Consider the following 23,594-nt stretch of genomic DNA (forward strand, 5'->3'; position numbering starts at 1 on the left):
CCACCCGTGTCCAAACTCTTGTACAGCCCCTGACCGGGTGGCAGGTTCAATTTTCTGAAGAACATTAATGAACCAGTTGGGTTTTTATGACAATCCAGTAGTTTTCATGGTCACGTTTTCCTAGTGCCGGCCCCACAAATGACCAGAATCATTCAGCTCAATTTCACAAACTGCCTTTGTGTTCTTGTGGATTCTCTCTCACTCCCTTTCTTCTATTTTAAATCAATTTTACAGGGTATTACAAGGGGACAGTTTGCAGTCTGGTTTGGGGCTGGTTTAGCACAGCCGGCTAAAGAGCTGGCATGTAAAGCAGAACAAGACCAGCAGCGTGGGTTCAATTCCCGTACCAGCCTCCCCGAACAGGTGCTGGAATATGGCGACTAGGGGCTTTTCACAGTAACTTCATTTGAAGCCTACTTGTGACAGTAAACGATTTTCATTTCATTTCAGGAAACTGAAACCAACATCACATCAGGATCAGACGGAGTTGCCTATTTTATCATAACCTGAATGTGATTGGATTTTAAACATGGAAGGAAAAAGCACCGTTCACAGTGAAGAGAAACCGTACACGTGTTCTGTGTGTGGGCGAGGCTTCAGCCAATCATCAAGCCTCTCGAGACACAAGCGCAGTCACAACAGGGAGAAGTTGTGGAAATGTGGGGACTGTGGGAAAGGATTCACTCATTCATCCGCGCTACAGAATCACCAGCGACTTCACACCGGGGAGAGACCGTTCACCTGCTCCGAGTGTGGGAAGGGATTCACTCGGTCAGCCACCTTGTTGAATCATCGGCGTGTTCACACTGGGGAGAGGACGTTCACCTGCTCCGAGTGTGGGAAAGGATTCACTCAGTCATCCCACCTGCTGACACACCAACGAGTTCACACCGGGGAAAAGCCGTTCACCTGCTCTGAGTGTGGGAAGGGATTCTCTCGATCATCCCACCTGCTGGTACACCGGCGGGTTCACAGTGGAGAGAGACCGTTCACTTGCTCCGAGTGTGGGAAGGGATTCACTCAGTCCGGCAGCCTGCATTTACACAGACTCACTCACACTGGGGAGAGACCTTTCACCTGCTCAGAGTGTGGGAAGGGATTCACTCGGTCATCTGACTTGCGAATACACCAGCGGGTTCACACTGGGGAGAGACCTTTTAAATGCGCAGACTGCGGGAAGTGCTATAAAAGTTCTGGACAATTGATGTCCCATCAACGTGTTCACACTGACGAGAGACCATTCAGATGCTCTCACTGCGGCACTGGGTTCAGACGATCAACATACCTGACTGTACATCAACGAGTTCACACTGGAGAGAGACCATTCACCTGCTCAGTGTGTGGGAAGGGATTCAATGATTTATCCACCCTTCTGAAACACAAGCGCTTGCACACCGGAGAGAGGCCGTTCACCTGCCCTGAGTGTGGGAAGGGATTCACTCAGTCAACCAACCTGCTGAGGCACCTGCGGATTCATACTGGAGGGAGGCCATTCATCTGCTTTAACTGTGGGAAAGGATTCATTGAGTTATCCAATCTGCAGAGACACCAACGTGTTCACAAGTAACTACCATGATCTGCTTTTGCTCTTTCTCCGACGGACTAGTTCCTGATCTTGTCCGTTCTTATCACCACACTTCCATCTCAGCATCTGAATCTCATTCTTATCCAGTTGTTGTTCCTCTCCTGTTGATATTGTCCAAGTTCCTGCACTATATAACAAGGCCAGTCTCACAGTTGTCTTATTGATTCTCCCTTTTCAGTTTCAATGACAATTTTCTGTCACATAACATTCCATCGCACTTCTTCCAATTGCTCCATCCAGAGCTAATCTGATTCTTCATTTCCAAACTTCCAGCTTCTGCCAGATACTTGAAGCTACTCACATTCTCCAAATCTTCACCCGTAATCTTTACACCATCACTTTGATCCCCTTCCCTAATCTCAATGATAATCCATAACTTGGATCATTGGTTCACTGATGACTTTGAGGGGGTGCATGGTGACACAGTGGTTAGCACTGCTGCCTCACAAGCACCAGGACCCGGCACAAATCCAGCCTTGGATAAATGTCTGTGTGTAGTTTGCACGTTCTCCCTGTGTCTACGTGGTGCTCTGGTTCCCTCCTAACAGTCGAACCATGTGCAGGTTAGGTAGATTGGCCATGATCGATGCGTGGGGTTCTGGGGATAGGGTGGGGGAGTGGGCCTCAGTAGAGTTCTCTTTTGGAGGGTCCTTGCAGACTCGATGGGTCGAATGGCTTCCTGCACTGTAGGGATTCTATGATTCTAAGTCTGTCATCCTTACCTGCTCCATACAGACTTGAAATGTTAACCTTTTCTCTCCAGCATTTTTTGTTTTTATTTCTGATTTCCAGCATCCGCAGTATTTTGCTTTTATTTAACACAATTGTTTTGTTACAAAGAACAATACAGCACAGGAACAGGCCCTTCGCCCCTCCAAGCCTGCACGGACCGCGTGTTCTATCTAGACCAACCACGTGTTCTATCTAGATCCGTCCGTTCATGTACCTGTCCAGATAAGTCTTAAAGGTCGCTAATGTATCTGCCTCAACCACCTCACTTGGCAGTGCATTCCAGGCCACCACCACCCTCTGTGTAAAAGACATACCCCACACATCTCCACTGAACCTTTCCCCCCTCACCTTGAACTTGTAGCCCCCTTGTAATTGTCATTTCCGCCCTGGGGAAAAGCCTCCAACTGTTAACCCTGTCTATACCCCTAATAATTTTATAAAGTTCTATCAGGTTGTCCCTCAGCCTCTGTCTCTCTCGGGAGAACAATCCCAGTTCATTAAATCTCTCCTCACAGCGAATACCCTCCATACCAGGCAACATCCTGGTAAACCTTTTCTGTACTTTCTCCAAAGCCTCCACGTCCTTCTGGCAGTGCGGTGACCAGAATTGGAACACAGTATTCCAAATGTGGCCTAACCAATGTTCCATATAATTGTAACATAATTTTCAAGCTTTTATACTCGATACCCTGTCCTATGAAGGCAAGCATGCGAGATGCTTTCTTCATCACCATTTCCACCTGTGCTGCCACTTTTAAGGATCTGTGGACCTGCACACCCAGATCTCTTTGTGTCTCTATGCTCCTGATGGTTCTGTCATTTATTTTGTAGCTCCCACCTGAATTGGATCTACCAAAAATGCATCACCTCACATTTGTCCGGGTTAAAATCCACCTGCAATTTCTCTTCCCAATTTTGCAGCCTATCTCTATCCTGTTGTATTCTCTGACAATCTTCATCACTATCCGCAACTCCTGCAATCTTAGTATCAGCCTCAAACTTGCTAATCAGACCCGCTATGTTCCCTTCCAAGTCATCCTTCTAGGGGCAGCACGGTAGCTTAGTGGCTAGCACAGTTGCTTCACAGCTCCTGGGTCCCAGGTTCGATTCCCGGCTGGGTCACTGTCTGTGCAGAGTCTGCACGTTCTCCCCGTGTCTGCGTGGGTTTCCTCCGGGTGCTCCGGTTTCCTCCCACAGTCCAAAGATGTGCAGGTTAGGTGGACTGGCCATGCTAAATTGCCCTTAGTGTCCAAAAAGGTCAGGTTGGGGTTACGGGGATAGGGTAGATACGTGGGCTTGAGTCGGGTGCTTTTTGTAAGGGCCCATGCAGACTCGATGGGCTGAATGGCCTCCTTCTGCATTGTACATTCTATGATTTATATATGTTACAAAGAGCAGAGGTCCCGGAACTGATCCCTGCGGAACAGCACTCGTTACAGACCTCCATCCGGAAAAACACCCTTCCACTGCTACCCTCTCTTCTATGGCCAAGCCAGTTTTGGATCCATCCAGCTTGTTACATTGACCTTCCTGGTATTTCTCTGATATTTGTCTCAAGAGGTACCTTTGGGATCTGTTTCTGTTGATGTCGATCCCAATCATATGTGTTAATATTCTGGATAAAAGTCAAATAAATCAGCTTTGTTTTGAATAGCCAGTGTCAATCGTTTTAATATATCTAATACAAGTTAGTTCCTTTTGAAGAGCTCTCCCTCTCCCCTGTCTCCTCCGTCCTCAGCAGTAACAAAGGGTGTGAGGAGCTGATGGAGCTTCTTTGTCACTCAGATTGAGACAATCTGATCAACTGCCTCTGCTGCTTCCCTCCCTGCCACTAGCCCAGCAGTTCAAAATTGCTCTGAAGATCTGCTCAGCCCTGGCCCTAAACTGACATCTTTCTTCAGTTTCTCCCCTCCAGAGCTCATCGTGTCTCTGAGACCCACCGTCCATTCGATTCACTCTTTCCCATTAAACTGACAATCACCCAGAGAGTTCTGGCGGAGCGCAACTTTATGGAGAATGAAAGATGGGGATCAGTCAGGAGGGCATTGGAATAGCTGACCCTGGAAGTAACAAAGAGACGAGCATTTCAGCAGTAAATGGGCTGATGCAGGATGGAGCTAATTGTCTTGCAGAGGTGAAAAGAGGTCATCTTAGTGATGGAGAAGATATGGAGTCAGTAGGTCAGCTCAAGGTTAAAGAAGAAATGAAGATTGCAATTGGTCTGGTTCAGACTGCGGGCAGGGAGGAGGATGGTGTCAGTGAGGCTAACAAATGTTTATGGAGGGGGGAGGTGCAGGGTGGGGGCACGGGGGTGGAGTTCATGGGCCTGAGTATTAATCCACCTCCTGGGCCACACTACAGAACACAGAATTAATCCATCTTGCATCACCGCATAAGAACTAAGAGCAGGAGTAGGCAATTCAGCCCCTCGAGCCGACTACGCCATTCAATATGACCATGGCTGATCTCCTCTTGGACTCAACTCCGCTCTCCTGCCCATTCTCCACACCCTTCGACCCACTACAAATTTTAAAAATCTGTCTACCTCCTCTTTAAATTTACTCAAAGTCCCGGATCCACTGCACTTCTGGGTAGTGAATTCCACAGATTCACGGCCCTTTGAGAGAAATAATATCTCCTTATCTCTGTTTTTAATCAGCTACCCCTTACCCTCAAACTATGACCTCTAGTTCTAGATTGCCCCACAAGAGTCTACTTTGTCAATACCTTTTATCATCTTATATACCTCAATTAGATCTCCTCTCATTCTTCTAAACTGGACAGAGTATAGGCCTAAACTGCTTAATCTCTGTTCATAAGACAAACTCCTCATCTCAGGAATCTAGTGAACTTCCTCTGAACTTCCTCTAATGCAACTACATCCCTCCTCAGATAAGGGGACCAAAACTGCACACAGTACCCCAAGTGTGGTCTCACCAATGCCTTGTAGAGTTGCAGCAACACTTCCCTACTTTTATATTCTAAACCTTTAGCTATATGTAGTCCATTTGTCTTCCTGATTACCTGTGGTACCTGCATACTAGTATTCTGAGATTAGGATTAGATCACAGAAACATTCAATCCAATCTCAGTGTGTTGACAAAATTCCTGTTCACTAATCAAGCTTTCAATGACAATGTTACAATCCATAATTTTCCACGTGGACAGAATGTGCCCCATCAATGACCACAGGAGCCCAGTGTGATTCCTTGGCACCAGGTTGTACTCTTGAGCATGTTCAGTACAAGTAGTGGATGTGGAACATGCTGATCGGGAGCTGGGAGGAGATTGCATTGAATTAAGTAAAAAGGAAAATTGTTATTGCCCCACATGACCATGGGCTGCTCTCCCCTTTGAGCTCAGTAAGAAGTCTTACAACACCAGGTTAAAGTCCAACAGGTTTGTTTTGGATCACTAGCTTTCGGAAGGAGCAGTGGCCTGAAAGCTAGTGCTTCGAAACAAACCTGTTGGACTTTAACCTGGTGTTGTCAGACTTCTTACTTAGCTCACCCCAGTCCAACGCCAGCATCTCCACATCATGGCTCCCCTTTGAGGGGAGAGCTGACTGGTGAAGATTTAACCTGAGGATCATCACACCTCAGGCAAGGAGCAAGGTAATAATAATCTTTATTATTGTCACAAGTAGACTTACATTAACACTGCAATGAAGTTACTGTGAAAATCCTCGAGTTGCCACGCTCCGGCACCTGTTTGGGTACACAGAGGGAGAATTCAGAATGTCCAATTCACCTAACAAGCATGTTTTCCAGGAGGTTGAGCAGGCCTTCATGAATAACCTCAGCCGATACAGGAATTGAACTGTGCTGTTGGCCTTGCTCTGCATCATGAACCAGCTATCCAGCGAACTGAGCTAAACAGAGAATATTGAGTCGAGAAATGCACCATTTGGTTTCACTAATCTGGACGTGTTTATAGTTCTTGAAATTCTTTCAAATCCATCAGCCTGCCTTTCTATTCTCTTATCTCTCATGTAATCATCTAATTTCCTTTTGAAAACATTTAAATGATTTAATCTAAACCATTTCATGTGGTATTGAATTGCACATTCTAACCGCTCTTGAGTAAAGACATTTTTCCTTCTTTCCCTCTTGGATTTATTACTTGCTAATTTTATATATGGCCCTAATTTTTGATTTTTCCCCAAGTGGAAATATTGGCTTCACATAGAATCATAGAATTTACAGTGCAGAAGGAGGCCATTCGGCCCATCGAGTCTGCACCGGCCCTTGGAAAAAGTACCCTACCTAAGCCCACATCTCTTCCGTATCCCGTAACCCAGTAATTCCACCTAACCTTTTCTGGTCACTAAGGGCAATTTAGCACAAGACAGGGTGGAAGTGAGGGCTTAAGTGGATCGGTGCAGACTGGATGGGCGGAATTGCCTCCTTCTGCACTCTGTTCTATGTTCAGACTTCCCGCGCCGCGGAAAGTCCCATATCAACGAGTGTAGGAGGCCAGTGCGCAGGTGCAGTGTGGGTGTGCTGTGAGCATGCTCAGTGTCAGCCATAGTGAGAGTGAAGAGGATTGGATGGTTTAGGAAGCGGGAGGAGATTGTGGGCACAGGGTAGGAATGGAAACCACCGCTTAGGAGCAGGCCTGAGGCCTCGAAGAAGAGGCCGCTGGCCCCGTGTTTACCCCGCCTGGCCGCCCGCAGTGACAGGCCCGGGGGGAGCGTGCTCACTGGCCGCCATCTTGCGAGTGGGAGTGAGGGTGGCGGTGCTTCCTCCGCGGTGACAGGCCCTGGTTACCCAGGCAACCAGATGCCGCCATCCTGGAAAAGGAAGGTGGGGCCTGTTCAGGGGGCGGGGCAGTTGGGCGGCCATTTTGGTGAGGGAGAGGGTTGGGCTTGTTCAGGGAAAAAGAATCTGCCATTCGACCCCTCGAGCTTGCTGCACCATTCAGTAAGACCATGGCTGATCTGATTGTGGCCACAACACCACATTCCCAGCTACCTCAATAACATTTCACCCCCTTGCTCATCAAGAATCTATTCACCTCTTCCTTAAATATATTCAATATCACTGTCTCTGGGAAGAGAGTTCCAGAAATCCACGACCTTCTGAGACAAAAACATTCTCCTCATCTTCATCCCAAATGGGAGGCCCCTTATATTTAAACCATGTCCTTTAGTTCTGGTCCCTGCCTCAGGGGAAACATCCTTCAACATCCACCCTGTCAAGTCCTCTCAGGACCTGATATGTTTTGTCAGTTCACCTCTCGAACTTAAAACTCTGGTGGCTTCAGGCCCAGCCTGTCCCAGTTTTCTTTTTTAAAATATATTTTATTCAAAATTTTGTGGCCAAACATAACAGTACATAGTTTTTCTTTTGAACAACAACAAAGCAATATAAATAACCGTGGCCAATTTTAAACAAATAAATAAATAATATATAAACAAAAACAAAACTGAGTGGCAACTGCCTTGTCAAAAATAGTTACTCTCCAAAGATACAATATAACAATCCAATATACATTACCTATAACAAGTGTCTATACATATACAATGACATCCCTGAGAGTCCGTCCGGTTCCTCCCCCCACCCCCTCCCCCCTGGGTTGCTGCTGTTGTCTTCTTCTTTTCCATTCCCTCTATCTTTCTGTGAGGTAGTCGACGAACGGTTGCCACCGCCTGATGAACCCTTGAGCCGAACCCCTTAATACGAACTTGATCCGTTCTAACTTTATAAACCCTGCCATGTCGTTTATCCAGGTCTCCACACCTGGGGGTTTGGCTTCCTTCCACATTAACAACATCCTGCGCCGGGCTACTAGGGATGCAAAGGCCAAAACATCAGCCTCTCTCGCCTCCTGCACTCCCGGCTCTTCTGCAACCCTGAATATAGCCAACCCCCAGCTTGGTTCGACCCGGACCCCCACCACCTTTGAAAGCACCTTTGCCACCCCCACCCAGGACCCCTGTAGTGCCGGGCATGACCAGAACATGTGGGTGTGATTCGCTGGGCTTCTCGAGCATCTCCCACACCTATCCTCTACCCCACTGTCCCAGTTTTCTAACGCATTTCTATCTTTTCTTCAATCTGGAGGCCAAATCTATAGACATTACAGTAGATCTGGTTTCATCAGCAGTTGCAAGAAGCAGCCCAATTTTAAATTCCCTTCAAAGTCATAGAATACCTACAGTGGAGAAGGAGGCCATTCGGCCATCGAGTCTGTACCGACCCTCTGGAACAGCAGCATACTTAGGCCCACTGCCCCCTCCCCCTAACCTGCTTTGGGCCAATTTAGCTTGGCCAATCCACCTAACCTGCACATCTTTGGACTGTGGGAGGAAACCTGTGGCGTGACACAGTGGTTAGCACTGTTGCTTCACAGCACCAGGGACCCGTGTTCGATTCCTGGTTTGGGTCACTGTCTGTGGAGAGTCTGCACGTTCTTCCCGTGTCGGTGTGGGTTTGCTCCGGGTGCTCTGGTTTCCTCCCACAAGTCCCGAAAGACGTGCTTTTTCGGTGAATTGGACACTCTGAATTCTCCCTCTCTGACCCGAACAGGTGCTGGAGTGTGGCGACGAGGGGCTTTTCACAGTAACTTCATTGCAGCGTTAATATAAGTCTCCATGTGACACTAATAAAGATCATTATTATTATAAAATTTATTATTAAAACCCGAGCAGCTGGAGGAAACCCATGCAGACACAGTGAGAAAGTGCAAACTCCACACAGACAGTCACCCCAGGCTGGAATCGAATCGGGTTCCTGGTGCTATGAGGGAGCAGTGCTAGCCACTGTGCCGCCACATTGCAATAAACAAAAACATTCAATTTGCCTTCCTGATTACTTCCTATATCTGCAAAGTAACTTTGTGATTCTTGTGTCAGGATACCCAGATCTTTCTGTACCTCACATTGCTGCAATCTCTCTCAATTTAAATAATAAGCTGCTTTTCTATTCCTATTGTCTCAGTGGAGAAGTTCACATCTCACATTATACTGGGTCACCGGGCTGATTCCTGTTCTGTTAGAGGGATGGCTGGGCCTGTATTCATTGGAGTTTAGAAGAATGAGAGGTGATCTTATGAAAAATATAAGATTCGGAGGTATTGACAGATGAAGAGAGGATGTTTCCCCTCATGGGGGATTCAAGAGGGAGTGGGCAGATTGTCAGATTAAATGGTCCCCCATTGATGATGAGAAATGTCTTCCCTCAGAGGGTGGTTAGTCTTTACAATTCTCTTCCCCAGAGAGCAGTGGAGTCTGCATCACAAAATATATTCAAGGCTCAGTTAAGAGTTTTGATCGGAAAGGGAGTTGAGGATTATGGGTGACACGCAGGATAGTGGATTTAACGGAACAATCAGATGAACCATGACCTTATTGAATGGAAGAGCAGGCTTGATGGGCCGAATGGGCTGCTCCTATTTTCAGTGTTACGGTCTCTGTGTCGAGGTCAGGAAGCGATGTGTATTGATCAACATGAATTAGCACATTGAGGAGAATTGGGAGGTATAGATAAGTGAGAATGGAGAGAGAGTGTGGGAGACAGAGCTTTTGGGGAATGAGAGATAAAGAATGTTCCAGTAAACCTAGAATTGTCTGTTCTGAATTTAGAACATAGAACATAGAACGATACAGCGCAGTACAGGCCCTTCGGCCCACAATGTTGCACCGATATGGGAAGTCAAAAAACAAAAGCCATCTAACCTACACTATGCCATTATCATCCGTATGCTTATCCAATAAACTTTTAAATGCCCTCAATGTTGGCGAGTTCACTACTGTTGCAGGTAGGGCATTCCACGGCCTCACCACTCTTTGCGTAAAGAACCTACCTCTGACCTCTGTCCTATATCTATTACCCCTCAGTTTAAGGCTATGTCCCCTCATGCTAGCCATTTCCATCCACGGGAGAAGGCTCTCACTGTCCACCCTATCTAACCCCCTGATCATTTTGTATGCCTCTATTAAGTCTCCTCTTAACCTTCTTCTCTCTAACGAAAACAACCTCAAGTCCATCAGCCTTTCCTCATAAGATTTTCCCTCCATACCAGGCAACATCCTGGTAAATCTCCTCTGCACCCGCTCCAAAGCTTCCACGTCCTTCCTATAATGCGGTGACCAGAACTGTACGCAATACTCCAAATGCGGCCGTACTAGAGTTTTGTACAGCTGCAACATGACCTCATGACTCCGGAATTCAATCCCTCTACCAATAAAGGCCAACACTCCATAGGCCTTCTTCACAACCCTATCAACCTGGGTGGCAACTTTCAGGGATCTATGTACATGGACACCTAGATCCCTCTGCTCATTCACACTTCCAAGAACTTTACCATTAGCCAAATATTCCGCATTCCTGTTATTCCTTCCAAAGTGAATCACCTCACACTTCTCTACATTAAACTCCATTTGCCACCTCTCAGCCCAGCTCTGCAGCTTATCTATGTCCCTCTGTAACCTGCTACATCCTTCCGCACTGTCGACAACACCACCGACTTTAGTGTCGTCTGCAAATTTACTCATCCACCCTTCTGCGCCCTCCTCTAGGTCATTGATAAAAATGACAAACAGCAATGGCCCCAGAACAGATCCTTGTGGTACGCCACTTGTAACTGAACTCCATTCTGAACATTTCCCATCAACCACCACCCTCTGTCTTCTTTCAGCTATCCAATTTCTGATCCACATCTCTAAATCACCCTCAATCCCCAGCCTCCGTATTTTCTGCAATAGCCTACCGTGGGGAACCTTATCAAACGCTTTGCTGAAATCCATATACACCACATTAACTGCTCTACCCTCGTCTACCTGTTCAGTCACCTTCTCAAAGAACTCGATAAGGTTTGTGAGGCATGACCTACCCTTCACAAAGCCATGCTGACTATCCCTAATCATATTCCTATCTAGATGATTATAAATCTTGTCACTTACAATCCCCTCCAAGACTTTACCCACTACAGACGTGAGGCTCACCGGTCTATAGTTGCCGGGGTTGTCTCTACTCCGCTTCTTGAACAAAGGGACCACATTTGCTATCCTCCAGTCCTCTGGCACTATTCCTGTAGCCAATGATGACATAAAAATCAAAGCCAAAGGCCCAGCAATCTCTTCCCTGGCTTCCCAGAGAATCCTAGGATAAATCCCATCAGGCCCCGGGGATTTATATATTTTCAGCCTGCCCAGAATTGCCAACACCTCTTCCCTACGTACCTCAATGCCATCTATTCTAATAGCCTGGGTCTCAGCATTCTCCTCCACAACATTATCTTTTTCCTGAGTGAATACTGACGAAAAATATTTGTTTAGTATCTCGCCCATCTTTTCAGACTCCACACACAACTTCCCATCCCTGTCCTTGACTGGCCCTACTCTTACCCTAGTCATTCTTTTATTCCTGACATACCTATAGAAAGCTTTTGGGTTTTCCTTGATCCTACCTGCCAAATACTTCTCATGTCCCCTCCTTGCTCGTCTGAGCTCTCTCTTTCGATCCTTCCTCGCTACCTTGTAACTATCAAGCGCCCCAACTGAAACTTCACTCCTCATCTTCACATAGGCCTCCTTCTTCCTCTTAACAAGAGATTCCACTTCTTTGGTAAACCACGGTTCCCTCGCTCGACGCCTTCCTCCCTGCCTGATCGGTACGTACTTATCAAGAACACGCAGTAGCTGTTCCTTAAACCAGCTCCACATATCCAGTGTGCCCAACAGTTGCAGCCTACTTCTCCAACCTATCCCCCCCCAAGTCATGTCTAATGGCATCATAATTGCGCTTCCCCCAGCTATAACTCTTGCCCTGCGGGGTATACTTATCCCTTTCCATCACTAACGTAAACGTCACCGAATTGTGGTCACTGTCCCCAAAGTGCTCACCTACCTCCAAATCTAACACCTGGCCTGGTTCATTACCCAAAACCAAATCCAATGTGGCCTCTCCTCTTGTTGGCCTGTCAACATAGTGTCAGGAAACCCTCCTGCACACATTGTACAAAAAACGACCCATCTAATGTACTCAAACTATATATTTTCCAGTCAATATTTGGAAAGTCAAAGTCTCCCATAATAACTACCGTTACTTTCGCTCTTATCCAGGATCATCTTCGCCATCCTTTCCTCTACATCCCTAGAACTATTTGGAGGCCTATAGAAAACTCCCTACAGGGTGACCTCTCCTTTCCTGTTTCTAACCGCAGCCCATACTACCTCGGAAGAAGAGTCCCCATCTAGCATCCTCTCCGCCACCGTAATACTGTTCTTGACTAGCACGCCACACCTCCCCCTCTTTTGCCTCCTTCTCTGAGCTTACTAAAGCACCTAAACCCCGGAACCTGCAACAACCATTCCTGTCCCTGCTCTATCCATGTCTCCGAAATGGCCACAACATCGAAGTCCCAGGTACCAACCCATGCTGCCAGTTCCCCTACCTTATTTTGTATACTCCTGGCATTGAAGTAGACACACTTCAAACCACCTACCTGAACACTGTATTCTGTATTTACAGTGATGTCATTTGTAAACTCCTTTTACAGAATATTAGAAGGGGATGATTTGGAGCCAGAAATATCAGAACAAACGTCACAGCAAGATCTGACACTCGATTCATTTGGAAGTGGGAACCATCGGCTATTTTAACACCAGTGTGACTGGAAAAGCACCGAGACCCACACAACACACACCCGAGTGAGAGTGTTCCAGTGAACTGACTGTGGAAAGAGCTTTAACCAGTTACACAGGCTGAAAAATATAACACCATTCACAAAGGGGAGAAACCGTACACGTGCTCTGTGTGTGGACGAGGCTTCAACTGATTGTCCAACCTGGAGAGACACAAGGACACCGGCACCATGGAGAAACCGTGGAAATGTGGGGACTGTGGGAAGAGATTCAGAACCCTGTCTGAGCTGGAAACACATCGAAACAGTCACACAGGAGAGAGGCCGTTCATCTGCTCCAAGTGTGGGAATGGATTTGCTCAGTCAGCCACCCTGCTGACACACCAGCAGAGAGAGGCTGTTCATCTGTTCTCAATGTGGGAAGGGATTCACTAATTCATCCACTCTGCTGAGACACCAGCGAGTTCACACTGGGGAGACACCATTCATTTGCTGTGACTGTAGGAAGGGATTTAAAGATTCCTCCACCTTGCTGACACACCGGCGAGTTCACACTGGGGAGAAACCGTTCATCTGCTCAGAATGTGAGAAGGGATTCAGTGATTTCTCCGTCCTGCTCACACACCGGCGGATTCACAGCGGAGAGAGACCGTTCAGCTGCTGTGTGTGTGGGAAGAGATTCACTCAGTCTTCGAATCTGCAGAAACACCAGCGACTTCACTCTGGACTGAAGCCTTTCACCTGCTCGGAGTGTGGGAAGCGATTCCGTGATTCATCCCATCTGCCGACACACCAGAGAGTTCACACTGGGGAGAGGCCGTTTGCCTGCTCTGTGTGTGAGAAGAGATTCACTCAATCTTCGAATTCTCTGAAGCATCAGCGAGTTCACTCTGGGCAGAAGCCGTTCAGCTGCTCCGAGTGTGAGAGGGGATTCAGTGATTCCTCCCACCAGCGAGTTCACAAGTGATCACAGGGGCTGGATTCTGCTTCTTTTGCTGTTGTTAATAATAATCTTTACTAGTGTCACAAGTAGGCTTACGTTAACACTTCAATGAAATTACTGTGAAAAGCCCCTAGTCGCCACACTCCGGCACCTGTTTGGGTACACACAGGGAGAATTCAGGATGTCCAATTCACCTAACAAGCATGTCTTTCGGGACTTGTGGGAGGAAACCGGAAGAAACCCACGTAGACACGGGGAGAACGTGGAAACTCTCCAGACAGTGACCCAAGCTGGTAATCGAATCCGGGTCCCTGGCGCTGTGAAGCAACGTGCTAACCACTGTGCTGCCGTGCCGCCCATCACATCAATCACATCCAGGACTGAACTAGGTTCACTCTGACAGTTGGTGAAGTGGACAAGGGTCTATTTCTGCTGGACTGGCCGGTCTTACAACTTTGCTTCCAGTAGCTGATGTTCTTTCAGCCTGGGAGTGCACGTTTCCACTAAAACGATCTGAAAAAGCAGTAGTAAATTAATTTTAACCTGGATAGTAAATGTTGTTTTTCCAACCACTAGAGGCGTCTTGTCTTACATCCTCATTCCGAGTGTTGCCAATCTGATCAATCTTTCTCCACTGATTTCTCCACTACTCTCACTGCCTGTCCCATCGAGAGGTCAGTCCACATTCTGATATTATCCACCCAGGACATTTTGGGCCTTCCTTGTACACGGTTTCCTGGTGACTGGAGGCCGGTGTCCAGTGGCGCACCACAGGAATCTGTGATGGGTTTGTCATGGATATAAATGACATCGGTGACTATGTGGTGGGGGGTTTAGGATCAGTACGCTTGGATGACACAAAGATTAGCCAGGTGGTTAACAGTGAGGTTGAGTGTGTTGGGTTATAGGAAGATATAGATGGGATGGTAAAAATTGGCAGATGGAATTTAACCTGGTAAAGTGTGGAATACACATTGGAAGGAGTAATATGACAAGGAAGTATTCCGTGAATGGCCTGACACTGGGAAGTTCCGAGAAACAAAGAGACTTTGACGTGTTTCTTTAGAGATCACTGAAGGCCGAAGGGCAGGTTAACAGGTTGGTGATAATGGCATATGGGACACTTGCTTTTATCAGTCGAGGCGTAGATTACAAAAGCAGAGAGGTCATGTTGGAGTTGTATAGAACTTTGGTGAGGCCACAGCTGGAGTACTGTGAGCAATTCTGGTCGCCACATTATAGGAAGAATGTGATTGCACTGGAGGTGCAGAGGTGATTCACCAGGATGTTGCCTGCGATGGAACATTTAAGTTAGGAAGAGAGGTTGGTTAGGCTTGGGTCGTTTTCGCTGGAGCAGAGACGATTGAGAGGCAACTTGATCAAGTGCACAAGATTATGAGGGGCATGGACAGAGTGGATAGGGAATAGCTGTTCCCCTCAGTTGAAGGGTCAGTTACGAGAGGTCACAAGTTCAAGGCGAGGGGCAGGAGGTTTAGGGTGGATTTGAGGATAAGCTTTTTTGCCCAGAGGGTGGTGACGGTCTGGAATGCACTGCCTGGGAGGGTGGGAGAGGCGGGTTGTGGCACATCCTTTAAAAAGTACCCTGTAAATTAAAATGGGAAACTGTGTCATTTGAACCATGGAAGTCTAGAAAAACTTGAGATTTTAATAAGTAAGGGATAAGTCCCACAAAGGGATAATAGCAGCAGCTTGTTTGAAATACAGATAGCTTCACAGGCATTAAAGAACACACCTAGGGACAACTCATCCTGTTTTTCAAGTTAAAAAGCCATTTGATCAATTTAAATTCTTAAGTTACATAAAAGGGAACAGTATTTCACACTTCCTTAGAAGTGCATTATTTTACTGAACAGTTAACAGGATCTTAGTTTAAATTGGGGGATAAATGTTAGGCATGAAACCTTGTTGTCGCCAGTTAAAAATGAAACAACTGCTTTCCAGATAAAGAAACACACAAGGTGGAATGTTTATACCATAATTTTCACATTTTTGATGTTAAAACCTTTTTAGCAAATAACCAAGCCGGATAAGGTTAGAGTTACAGGGGGCGACCTGCCGCTGACACCAGCTGACCCTTAAAAGTGCAGAGGCGAACTGCCTCGATCAACACGAGTTCTTACCCAGTATTGAGACTGAAAAAACATCACTAGAGATAGATATCAGACAAGCTGCTGACGAAGCAACAAACAAATTTAGTACCTGCCAAACAAATGCATTACACTTCCAGTGGCAGCCATGGAGGAGGAGGTCGCACATTTGATAGCTCCCGCCTGTAACGGACTTTTGGACCTTTTCCCCCTGTTTTTCTTTTGATTTTATGGGATAAATCAGTGAAGAGTGAGACAGTAAGGAGAAATCCTCCTCCGGTGTGTGGAGAATTGACCAGAAGTGGCCGCGTGAGACGACAAAGTCCTATAAGGGAGACGCAAGAAGAGCTGGTGACACGGGACAGCATGGCGGAGAGCAAGGGCTGCGGGGAGACGGCACAGTGATCGACGGAGCAGCTGGTGAAGTTTTTCGAGGATTGCTTCGCCAAGCTGAAGAAGGACACGCTGAACCCGATTAAGGCTTCGATTGATCAAGTGGTTCAGAATCAGGAAACCCACGGGAGAGCGATCCAGGAGGTGGAACACAAGTTGTCCAAGCACGAGGCGTGTATAACCGTGCTGGAAAGCAAGGTGGGGATGATGAACGACTGCCAGAAAAGAATGCAGGAGAAGCTGGAGGACCTGGAGAATAGGTCCAGGAGGCTCAATCTCAGAATTGTTGGCCTTACTGAAGGCAGTGAGGGATCAGATGTGAGGGCCTATGTGACGGACATGTTGGAGAAGTTGATGGGGGCTGGGTCGTTCCCTCGGCCCCTGGAATAGGACAGAGCGCACAGAGCCCTCGCGAGGAAGCCCAGAGCGAACGAGCCGCTGAGGGCCATGGTGGTACGTTTTCACCGTTTCATGGAGAAGGAACACGTTTTGCGATGGGCCAAGAAAGAACGGAGCAGCAAGTGGGAGAACTGTGAGTTGCGCATCTATCCGAACCTGGGAGCGGATTTGGCCAAGAGGCGAGCTGAGTTCAATCGGGCAAAAACGACCCTCTTTAAGAAGGGGGTGAAGTTAGGGATGCTGTACCCTGCCAGTCTGTGGGTCACACATAAGGAACGGGACTTCTACTTTGAAACGCCAGACGAAATATGAACCTTTATTAAAGAAATTAAGCTGGAGGCGAATTAAAAGACACTTAAGCCTTGGAGAAGAACTGTGGCAGCGATTTGTGGTGCTGGATTGTATAAATTTAAGTATCTCTATGTGAAATAATGGGCTGTGTGGATGGTTAAAGGTTATCTGTCTTGTCGGGACCTTGTTAGAGGGGGGATGGGCTTTGAATTTAGTTCTGCTTTTTGGGTGACAATTTTTCTACAGTGACCGTTTCTTCACTTTTTTCTGTTGTTTGTTTACTGGGGGATGTGATGCTTTTAAAATGTTTATTCATGTGAGGGGAGGAGAGAGGAGAGTACAATAGGGAGACCGATTGCTTGGTGCCAGGGGCAGGAGCTATCGAGTCAGCATGGGTCAGCTGACTCTTAGAAGTGCAGGGGGGTGAGCAGGTGTTAAGCAGGAGCTTGACTTGGAGCATTGGGTTTCTAGTGTTGTTGCTAGAGGGGAGGTGCTTTACTAACGGGGAGGAACTGTTACTAGGGGATAAATGGGAGGTCGGGAACGCGACAGCCCGAGTGGGGACTTGAACTTGAGGAAGTAGAGGGCGCGAGCTCGAGGCTAGCCTAAAAAGGGTGATGGCTAGGGGGAGTGCGGGGGGAGGGGGGTGTGCTGGAGGGGGGGGGAAGGAGGTTGGAAGTCCCCCGTCCAGGCTGATCACATGGAACGTGAGAGGACTGAATGGGCCGGTCAAGAGGGCTCGCGTGTTTGCGCATTTGAGGGAACTGAAGGCGGACGTGGCAATGCTACAAGGAACACACTTAAAGGTTACAGACCAGACGAGATTGAGGAAGGGGTGGGTTAGCCAAGTGTTCCACTCAGGACTGGACTCAAAGACCAGGGGGGTAGCGATCTTGATCAGCAAACGAGTGGCATTCAAGGCAGGAAGAATCGTGTCAGACAAGGGGGGTAGGTACATAATGGTGAGTGGGAAGCTGGAGGGGGTGCGAGTGGTACTTGTGAACATATATGCTCCGAATGGGACAACGTGGAATTTATGAGGCGGGTGTTAGGTAAGATCCCAGATTTAGAGTCACATAACCTGATCATGGGATCAGTCATTGATCCGGAATTGGACCGGTCAAAATCCAGGACAGGGAGGAGGCCGGCTGCGGCAAAGGAATTGAAGGGTTTTATGGAACAAATGGGGGGAGTAGACCCATGGAGGTTTGGACGGCCGAGGACGAAGGAGTTTTCCTTTTTTTCACATGGCCACAAGGTATACTCTCGCATCGACTTTTTTGTTCTGAGCAGGGCGCTAATACCGAAGGATATTGAGTATTCGGCAATTGCAGTGTCGGATCATGCCCCGCACTGGGTGGATCTACGGGTTAGTGTGGAGAGAGGGCAAACTGTGGAGACTGGATGTGGGGCTGCTAGCGGACGAAGCGATCTGTGGGTGGGTTAACAAGTCCATCCAGAACTACCTGGAAACAAATGATAAGGGGGAGGTCTCTGCAGTGTGTCGATAGGGAGAATAGTGGAGCTGCTTCGGGTGTTTGGGTCTTTCTCGGGGTACAAACTAAATCTAGACAAGAGTGAGTATTTTGTGGTGTCTCGGCCGGGGCTGGGGGCAGGGGTGGAGGGGCTGCCATTCCATAGAGCAGGGACTCACTTTTGAAACCTGGGGGTGCAGGTTGCCCGGGAGTGGGGGGGGGGGGGGGGGGGCTTCCGCAGGTACAACATTTCTAGTTTGGTGGGGAGAGCTGATCTGGCAAGGTGGGATGGTCTCCCTCTGTCACTGGCGGGTCGGGTACAGGCGGTTAAAATGAACTTGATGCCGCGATTTCTGTTTATTTTCCAATGCCTGCCGATTTTCCTACCAAAGGCTTTTTTCAGAGAGATTGAGGGAAGGATTACTCCGTTCATATGTGGAGGGAAGGTGTCCACAGTGAGAACGGTGCTGCTACAGAGGGGAAGGCAAGCAGTGGGTTTGGGTCTTCCAAACCTGATGGACTAATACTGGGCAGCGAATGTGGAGATGGTGCGGAGCTGGGTCAGAGGGGTTGATTCCCAGTGGGTCAGAATGGAGAGAATTTGTGCAGGGGGACGGGATTGAAAGCAATAGCAACAGCGCCGCTCCCGATGGCCCTGGGGAAATACTCAGGGAGTCCGGTAATAATAGCTTCATTGGGAATTTGGAGGCAGTTTCGCCAACACTTCGGGTTAGGGGCAGGGTCAAGGGAGATGCAGATTCAGGGGAACCTGAGATTTGAGCCAGGGAAGTGGGATGGAAATTTTCGGAAATGGGAGGAGAAGGGGATTAAGACACTAAAAGATTTGTTTCTTCGGGGTCGGTTTGCAGGATTGAAGGAGCTGGAAGCGAAGTATGGGAAATGTTTAGATACATGCAGGTTCGAGAGTTTGCCAGAAAGGAGCTAGAGTTTCCCGGTGGAGCCGGCCTCCACATTGCTGGAGGAGGTGCTGACGACAGGGGGACTGGAGAAGGGGGTAGTGTCGGCGGTTTGCGGAGCTATTTTGGAAGAGGAGACGGTGAGAATATGGCTCCAGCTATAGAATGTCAAACAGAGTTTTTAGTCTGAAGCTAGAATAGAGCTTGATGGGAGAATGAAATGATCAATCGAACACCAAGTTACTTCAACAAACGTACGTTTATTCACGGCCGGGACTTCACCACTGTATTTCAAAGAGTGTCTACAGTCGCAAGCCAAAATTAATACAGCAGACAGTTATTTATATATAATTAAATGACCATGTTTCCTTCCTAAGGACAGCCCCCTTCGAGGAGGCCTGAGAATTACAGCATTCTGTGGCCTCCTCTCAGGGGGCTGTCCTTAGGAAGGAAACATTGTCATTTAATTATATATAAATAACTGTCTGCTGTATTAATTTTGACTTGCTACTGTAGACACTCTTTGAAATACAGTGGTGAAGTCCCAGCCGTGAATAAACGTACGTTTGCTGAAGTAACTTGTTGTTCGATTGATCATTTCATCTGGACTGAAGGGAAACGAAAATTCACATTTGGTAGCAGAGGATGGTTCTCACGGAGCCTTGCCAGGAGCAGACAGTGTAACTGACTGATCGTGTCCGGAGGCGAAGTAGTGATCGGGCCCCCAAATGTGAGTACCCTTGTTACCACTTTGGTTTTACCTCCGCTGTACCGAGCACGATCTGGTCCTAACGTCTGTTTCTGGAGAGACTCTTACAAGATCAGGTCAGTCCGGCAAACCCGTTACAGTCCGGATTAGAGGCCCGGGAAGGGTTGGAGTCCCATAAGAGGTTAGAGTCCTCTTCGAATCCCTGGGTTGGAGTCCCGTAAAAGGTTAGAGGCCTCTTCGAATCCCTGGGTAGGAGTCCCATAAGAGGTTAGAGTCCTCTTCGAATCCCTGGGTTGGAGTCCCGTAAGAGGTTAGAGTCCTCTTCGAATCCCTGGGTTGGAGTCCCGTAAGAGGTTAGAGTCCTCTTCGAATCCCTGGGTAGGAGTCCCATAAGAGGTTAGAGTCCTCTTCGAATCCCTGGGTTGGAGTCCCGTAAGAGGTTAGAGTCCTCTTCGAATTCTGGGGTCGGAAACCCGTGCGCGAGGGTAGGAGACCCTCGGCCAAAAAGAGATACGTAGGGAATGATGATCCTTCTGGTTGCTTGATACCTTCGCGATAAAAGGTTGCCCTTAAAACAAGTGATTGTCTCAAAACAGTGTCTTGACTTGTTCGACACTCCGGGTTGACTATTGGCTACAGCGGAGAACGGATAACTCCGTCCAAATTATAGTACTTCCCATCAGGTGCGGATGACGCCTTAAACTCCACAATAAACAGGGTTTCACCGTTGCGTACCCTGTCGGAACACTCAAACAATTTCTTAAGTCTGTTAGTTCTGTCTTTAATTCTCTGAGTCTGTTTGTCTGTTTGGTCTGTCCTTAATTGTCTGTCCTTAATTGTCTTTTTTTTCTCCCCCCTTTTTTTCTTTCCTTTTTTTTCTCCCCCTCCCCCTCACGTCTCCCCCTCCCCCTCACATCTCCCCCTCCCCCTCACGTCTTGTCCTTAATTGTCTGTCAGTCTGTCTGTCTGTTGTTCTGACTTTGATTCTCTGAGTCTGTCAGTCTGTTTAGTCAGTCTGTTTTTGTAGTGATGTAGTGTTTTTGACTTTGAGTTTGAGTTTAGCTGAAGATTAGCTCTCTCTCTCTTTTCATGTTTCATTTCCAGACTTTGACCTTCTAAAAGCTACTTTCGATCAATTGCCTAAGCCTCCTGATTGGGTAACGGGGCAGGATAACCCCGTTTAAATTCTTGATTGAATAAGCGATTTAGGATCACGATCAAAATTAAGTCGGTAACCACAAGGATCATCCGAGGATAGGAGACAATGGGTAATACTCTGGATAGCACCTCTGATAGTGGATGTGCGCTTCAGACTCTTTGCGAACAGTATCCGGAACATTCTAAGCAGCTGCGGCAGTTGTCGGGGGAATTGCATAAGATTTTGGGAAAGGGGAAATGGCCCCTGGGAGGATCAAAAGGTTTGCCTACAGTTATGGAGGCACAGCAGATTATTTGGCAACATAACCGTAGCTCCACGGCAAAGAAAATGATTGAGTTATGGCGGGAGTACTGCCAGAAATTTAAAAATACATCTTTATTGGCTAGTTGGCAGGCTAACGCTTTAAAATTGGGTATTGAATTAACAGAAGGGGGAATTGTTAAGACTGCGGACGTTTTGAGAAAGGAATGTGCCCACCAGAGAAAAAGACCTAAGTCTGTAAAACCCCCAATTTCTAAATCAGGACCGTACGGTCAAATGGCCGGCCTTGCCTTGACCGAGGGAGACGATGAGGATGACCCTGAAAATTGGCAATATAGGGGACGACTGACCGTTACACCGCCACTACGACCGCCTCCACCTTACATTCAAGCCCTTTATCCACCGCTCCCAACACCCCTACCACCATCTGCGCCGTCGCAAGGAGGTCCGGCGACTCGCACTCGTTCTAAAATCCGTGCTAATCAATTCCCACAGATGAATCAAGAGTTAGTCCCGGGAAAAGAGGGGGCACTGGAGGTGGATTTCCCTGATTACCCAGACGATTATCAGCCGTGGTGCCAGTTCCCCGTCCTGCAAGTTCCCAATACAGCATACAACCCTGCCAACCCCCGGGGCCCAACAACCAGGCATTTCAAAATAATTATTATAATTAATAAATTAATCAAATTTGATACTACTGATTCAGTATTAATAAATTATACAATATGTTAATAATAGTCAAACAGTTGATTGATCAGTAACATTTCAATAATGGTATTTCAGCTCAAATTCATCGATTGGGGGTACTGTTGGGTTAGTTTGAATCATTCTAATAGTTGGTCCCCTGCGTTTAGCGAATAGTTTTTTTTAATGCACTTAGCACATTGGTATGTTATGTAAATGATGAATACAGCTACACAGGAGAATAGGATTATTCTTATTGTGGACATTCCAGTGTGTCCAAACCACCCACAAATTTTATCCCAGAGAGAGATAAATTGGGGTGGATCAAGTTTTTTGATTCCTTTTTGGATATGTAATGCCAAATCTTTAACTTCTTTAGAGTTATTGGGAATGAAAGTGCAACCTTCTGCACTTTGACACCACTGGAAAGGATCAAAGCAAAGTGGGAGGAAGAGTTGGGAGACTACGGTGTTATGTATTAGGGGTAATACGGTACACCACGTGTCGACAGGCTATTGGTAGAGGGATGCCAGGTCCTGATTGGATCTGCCACCTACTGGACTCCACCCAGAAATGCCGGTATAAGAACCCAGCTTTTCCCTCCATTTCCCTCAGCAGTTCCATTCTGTAACCACGCTGCTGGGGATAAAGTTCTGCTTAATAAAGCCTTCAATTGACATTACCTCAACCTGCCTCGTGTCATATTGACGGTGCTACAGAGACGATATGGAGGAGGGGTTCTGGTGTGAGGTGCTCCGGAGAGTGAATGCCTCCATCTCGTGCGCGAGGTTGGGACTGATATAGCTGAAGGTGATATACAGAGCACACCTCACGAGGGTGAGGATGAGCCGATTCTTTGAAGGAGTAGAAGATGTGTGTGAACGTTGGGTTGGGGGGGGGGGGGGGGCGCTAATCATGTTCATATGTTTTGGTCCTGTCCAAAGCTGGAGGATTACTGGAAGGAGGTTTTTAGGATAATTTCTAAAGTGGTGCACGTGAAACTGGACCCGACTCTCCGGGGGGCCATATTTGGCGTGACGGACCGGCCATGGTTGGAAACGGGTGCGGAGGCAGATATCGTAGCCTTCGCCCCGCTGATCGCCCGAAGATGGATCCTGATGGGTTGGAGAGCAACCTCTCCACCCTGTGCCCTGGCGTGGTGGGGGGATCTGTTGGAATTCTTGACTCTTGAGAAGGTTAAGTTTGAACTGAGAGGAAGGATGGAGGGGTTCTACAATTCATGGGCATTATTCATTATGCACTTTCAAGAACTGGATAACATTGAACAGTAGTTGGGGTGGGTGGGAGGATTGGGGGGAGGGGGGCTGTGTGGGATAATGGCGACAATGGG

The 23,594-nt window shown here is 47.5% G+C and overlaps 2 protein-coding genes across 2 annotated transcripts in view; both read left to right on the forward strand.

The window, feature by feature from the left end:
* The window catches only part of LOC140417784 (uncharacterized), a 66,553-nt gene extending 53,269 nt beyond the window's left edge, over window positions 1–13,284 (forward strand). Inside the window, exons 4-5 of the mRNA XM_072501246.1 lie at window positions 511–1,563; window positions 12,821–13,284. Of these exons, the coding sequence (XP_072357347.1) occupies window positions 511–1,563; window positions 12,821–12,923 (1,156 nt within the window). The 3' untranslated portion in view covers window positions 12,924–13,284. The remainder of the gene's footprint in view (window positions 1–510; window positions 1,564–12,820) is intronic.
* Window positions 1–23,594, forward strand: part of LOC140418869 (uncharacterized) — a 59,354-nt gene that overhangs the window by 1,712 nt on the left and 34,048 nt on the right. The gene's annotated exons all lie outside the window — the stretch shown is intronic.

This window comes from Scyliorhinus torazame, chromosome 5 (genome assembly GCF_047496885.1).
Source record: "Scyliorhinus torazame isolate Kashiwa2021f chromosome 5, sScyTor2.1, whole genome shotgun sequence".
Lineage (NCBI taxonomy): Eukaryota > Metazoa > Chordata > Chondrichthyes > Carcharhiniformes > Scyliorhinidae > Scyliorhinus > Scyliorhinus torazame.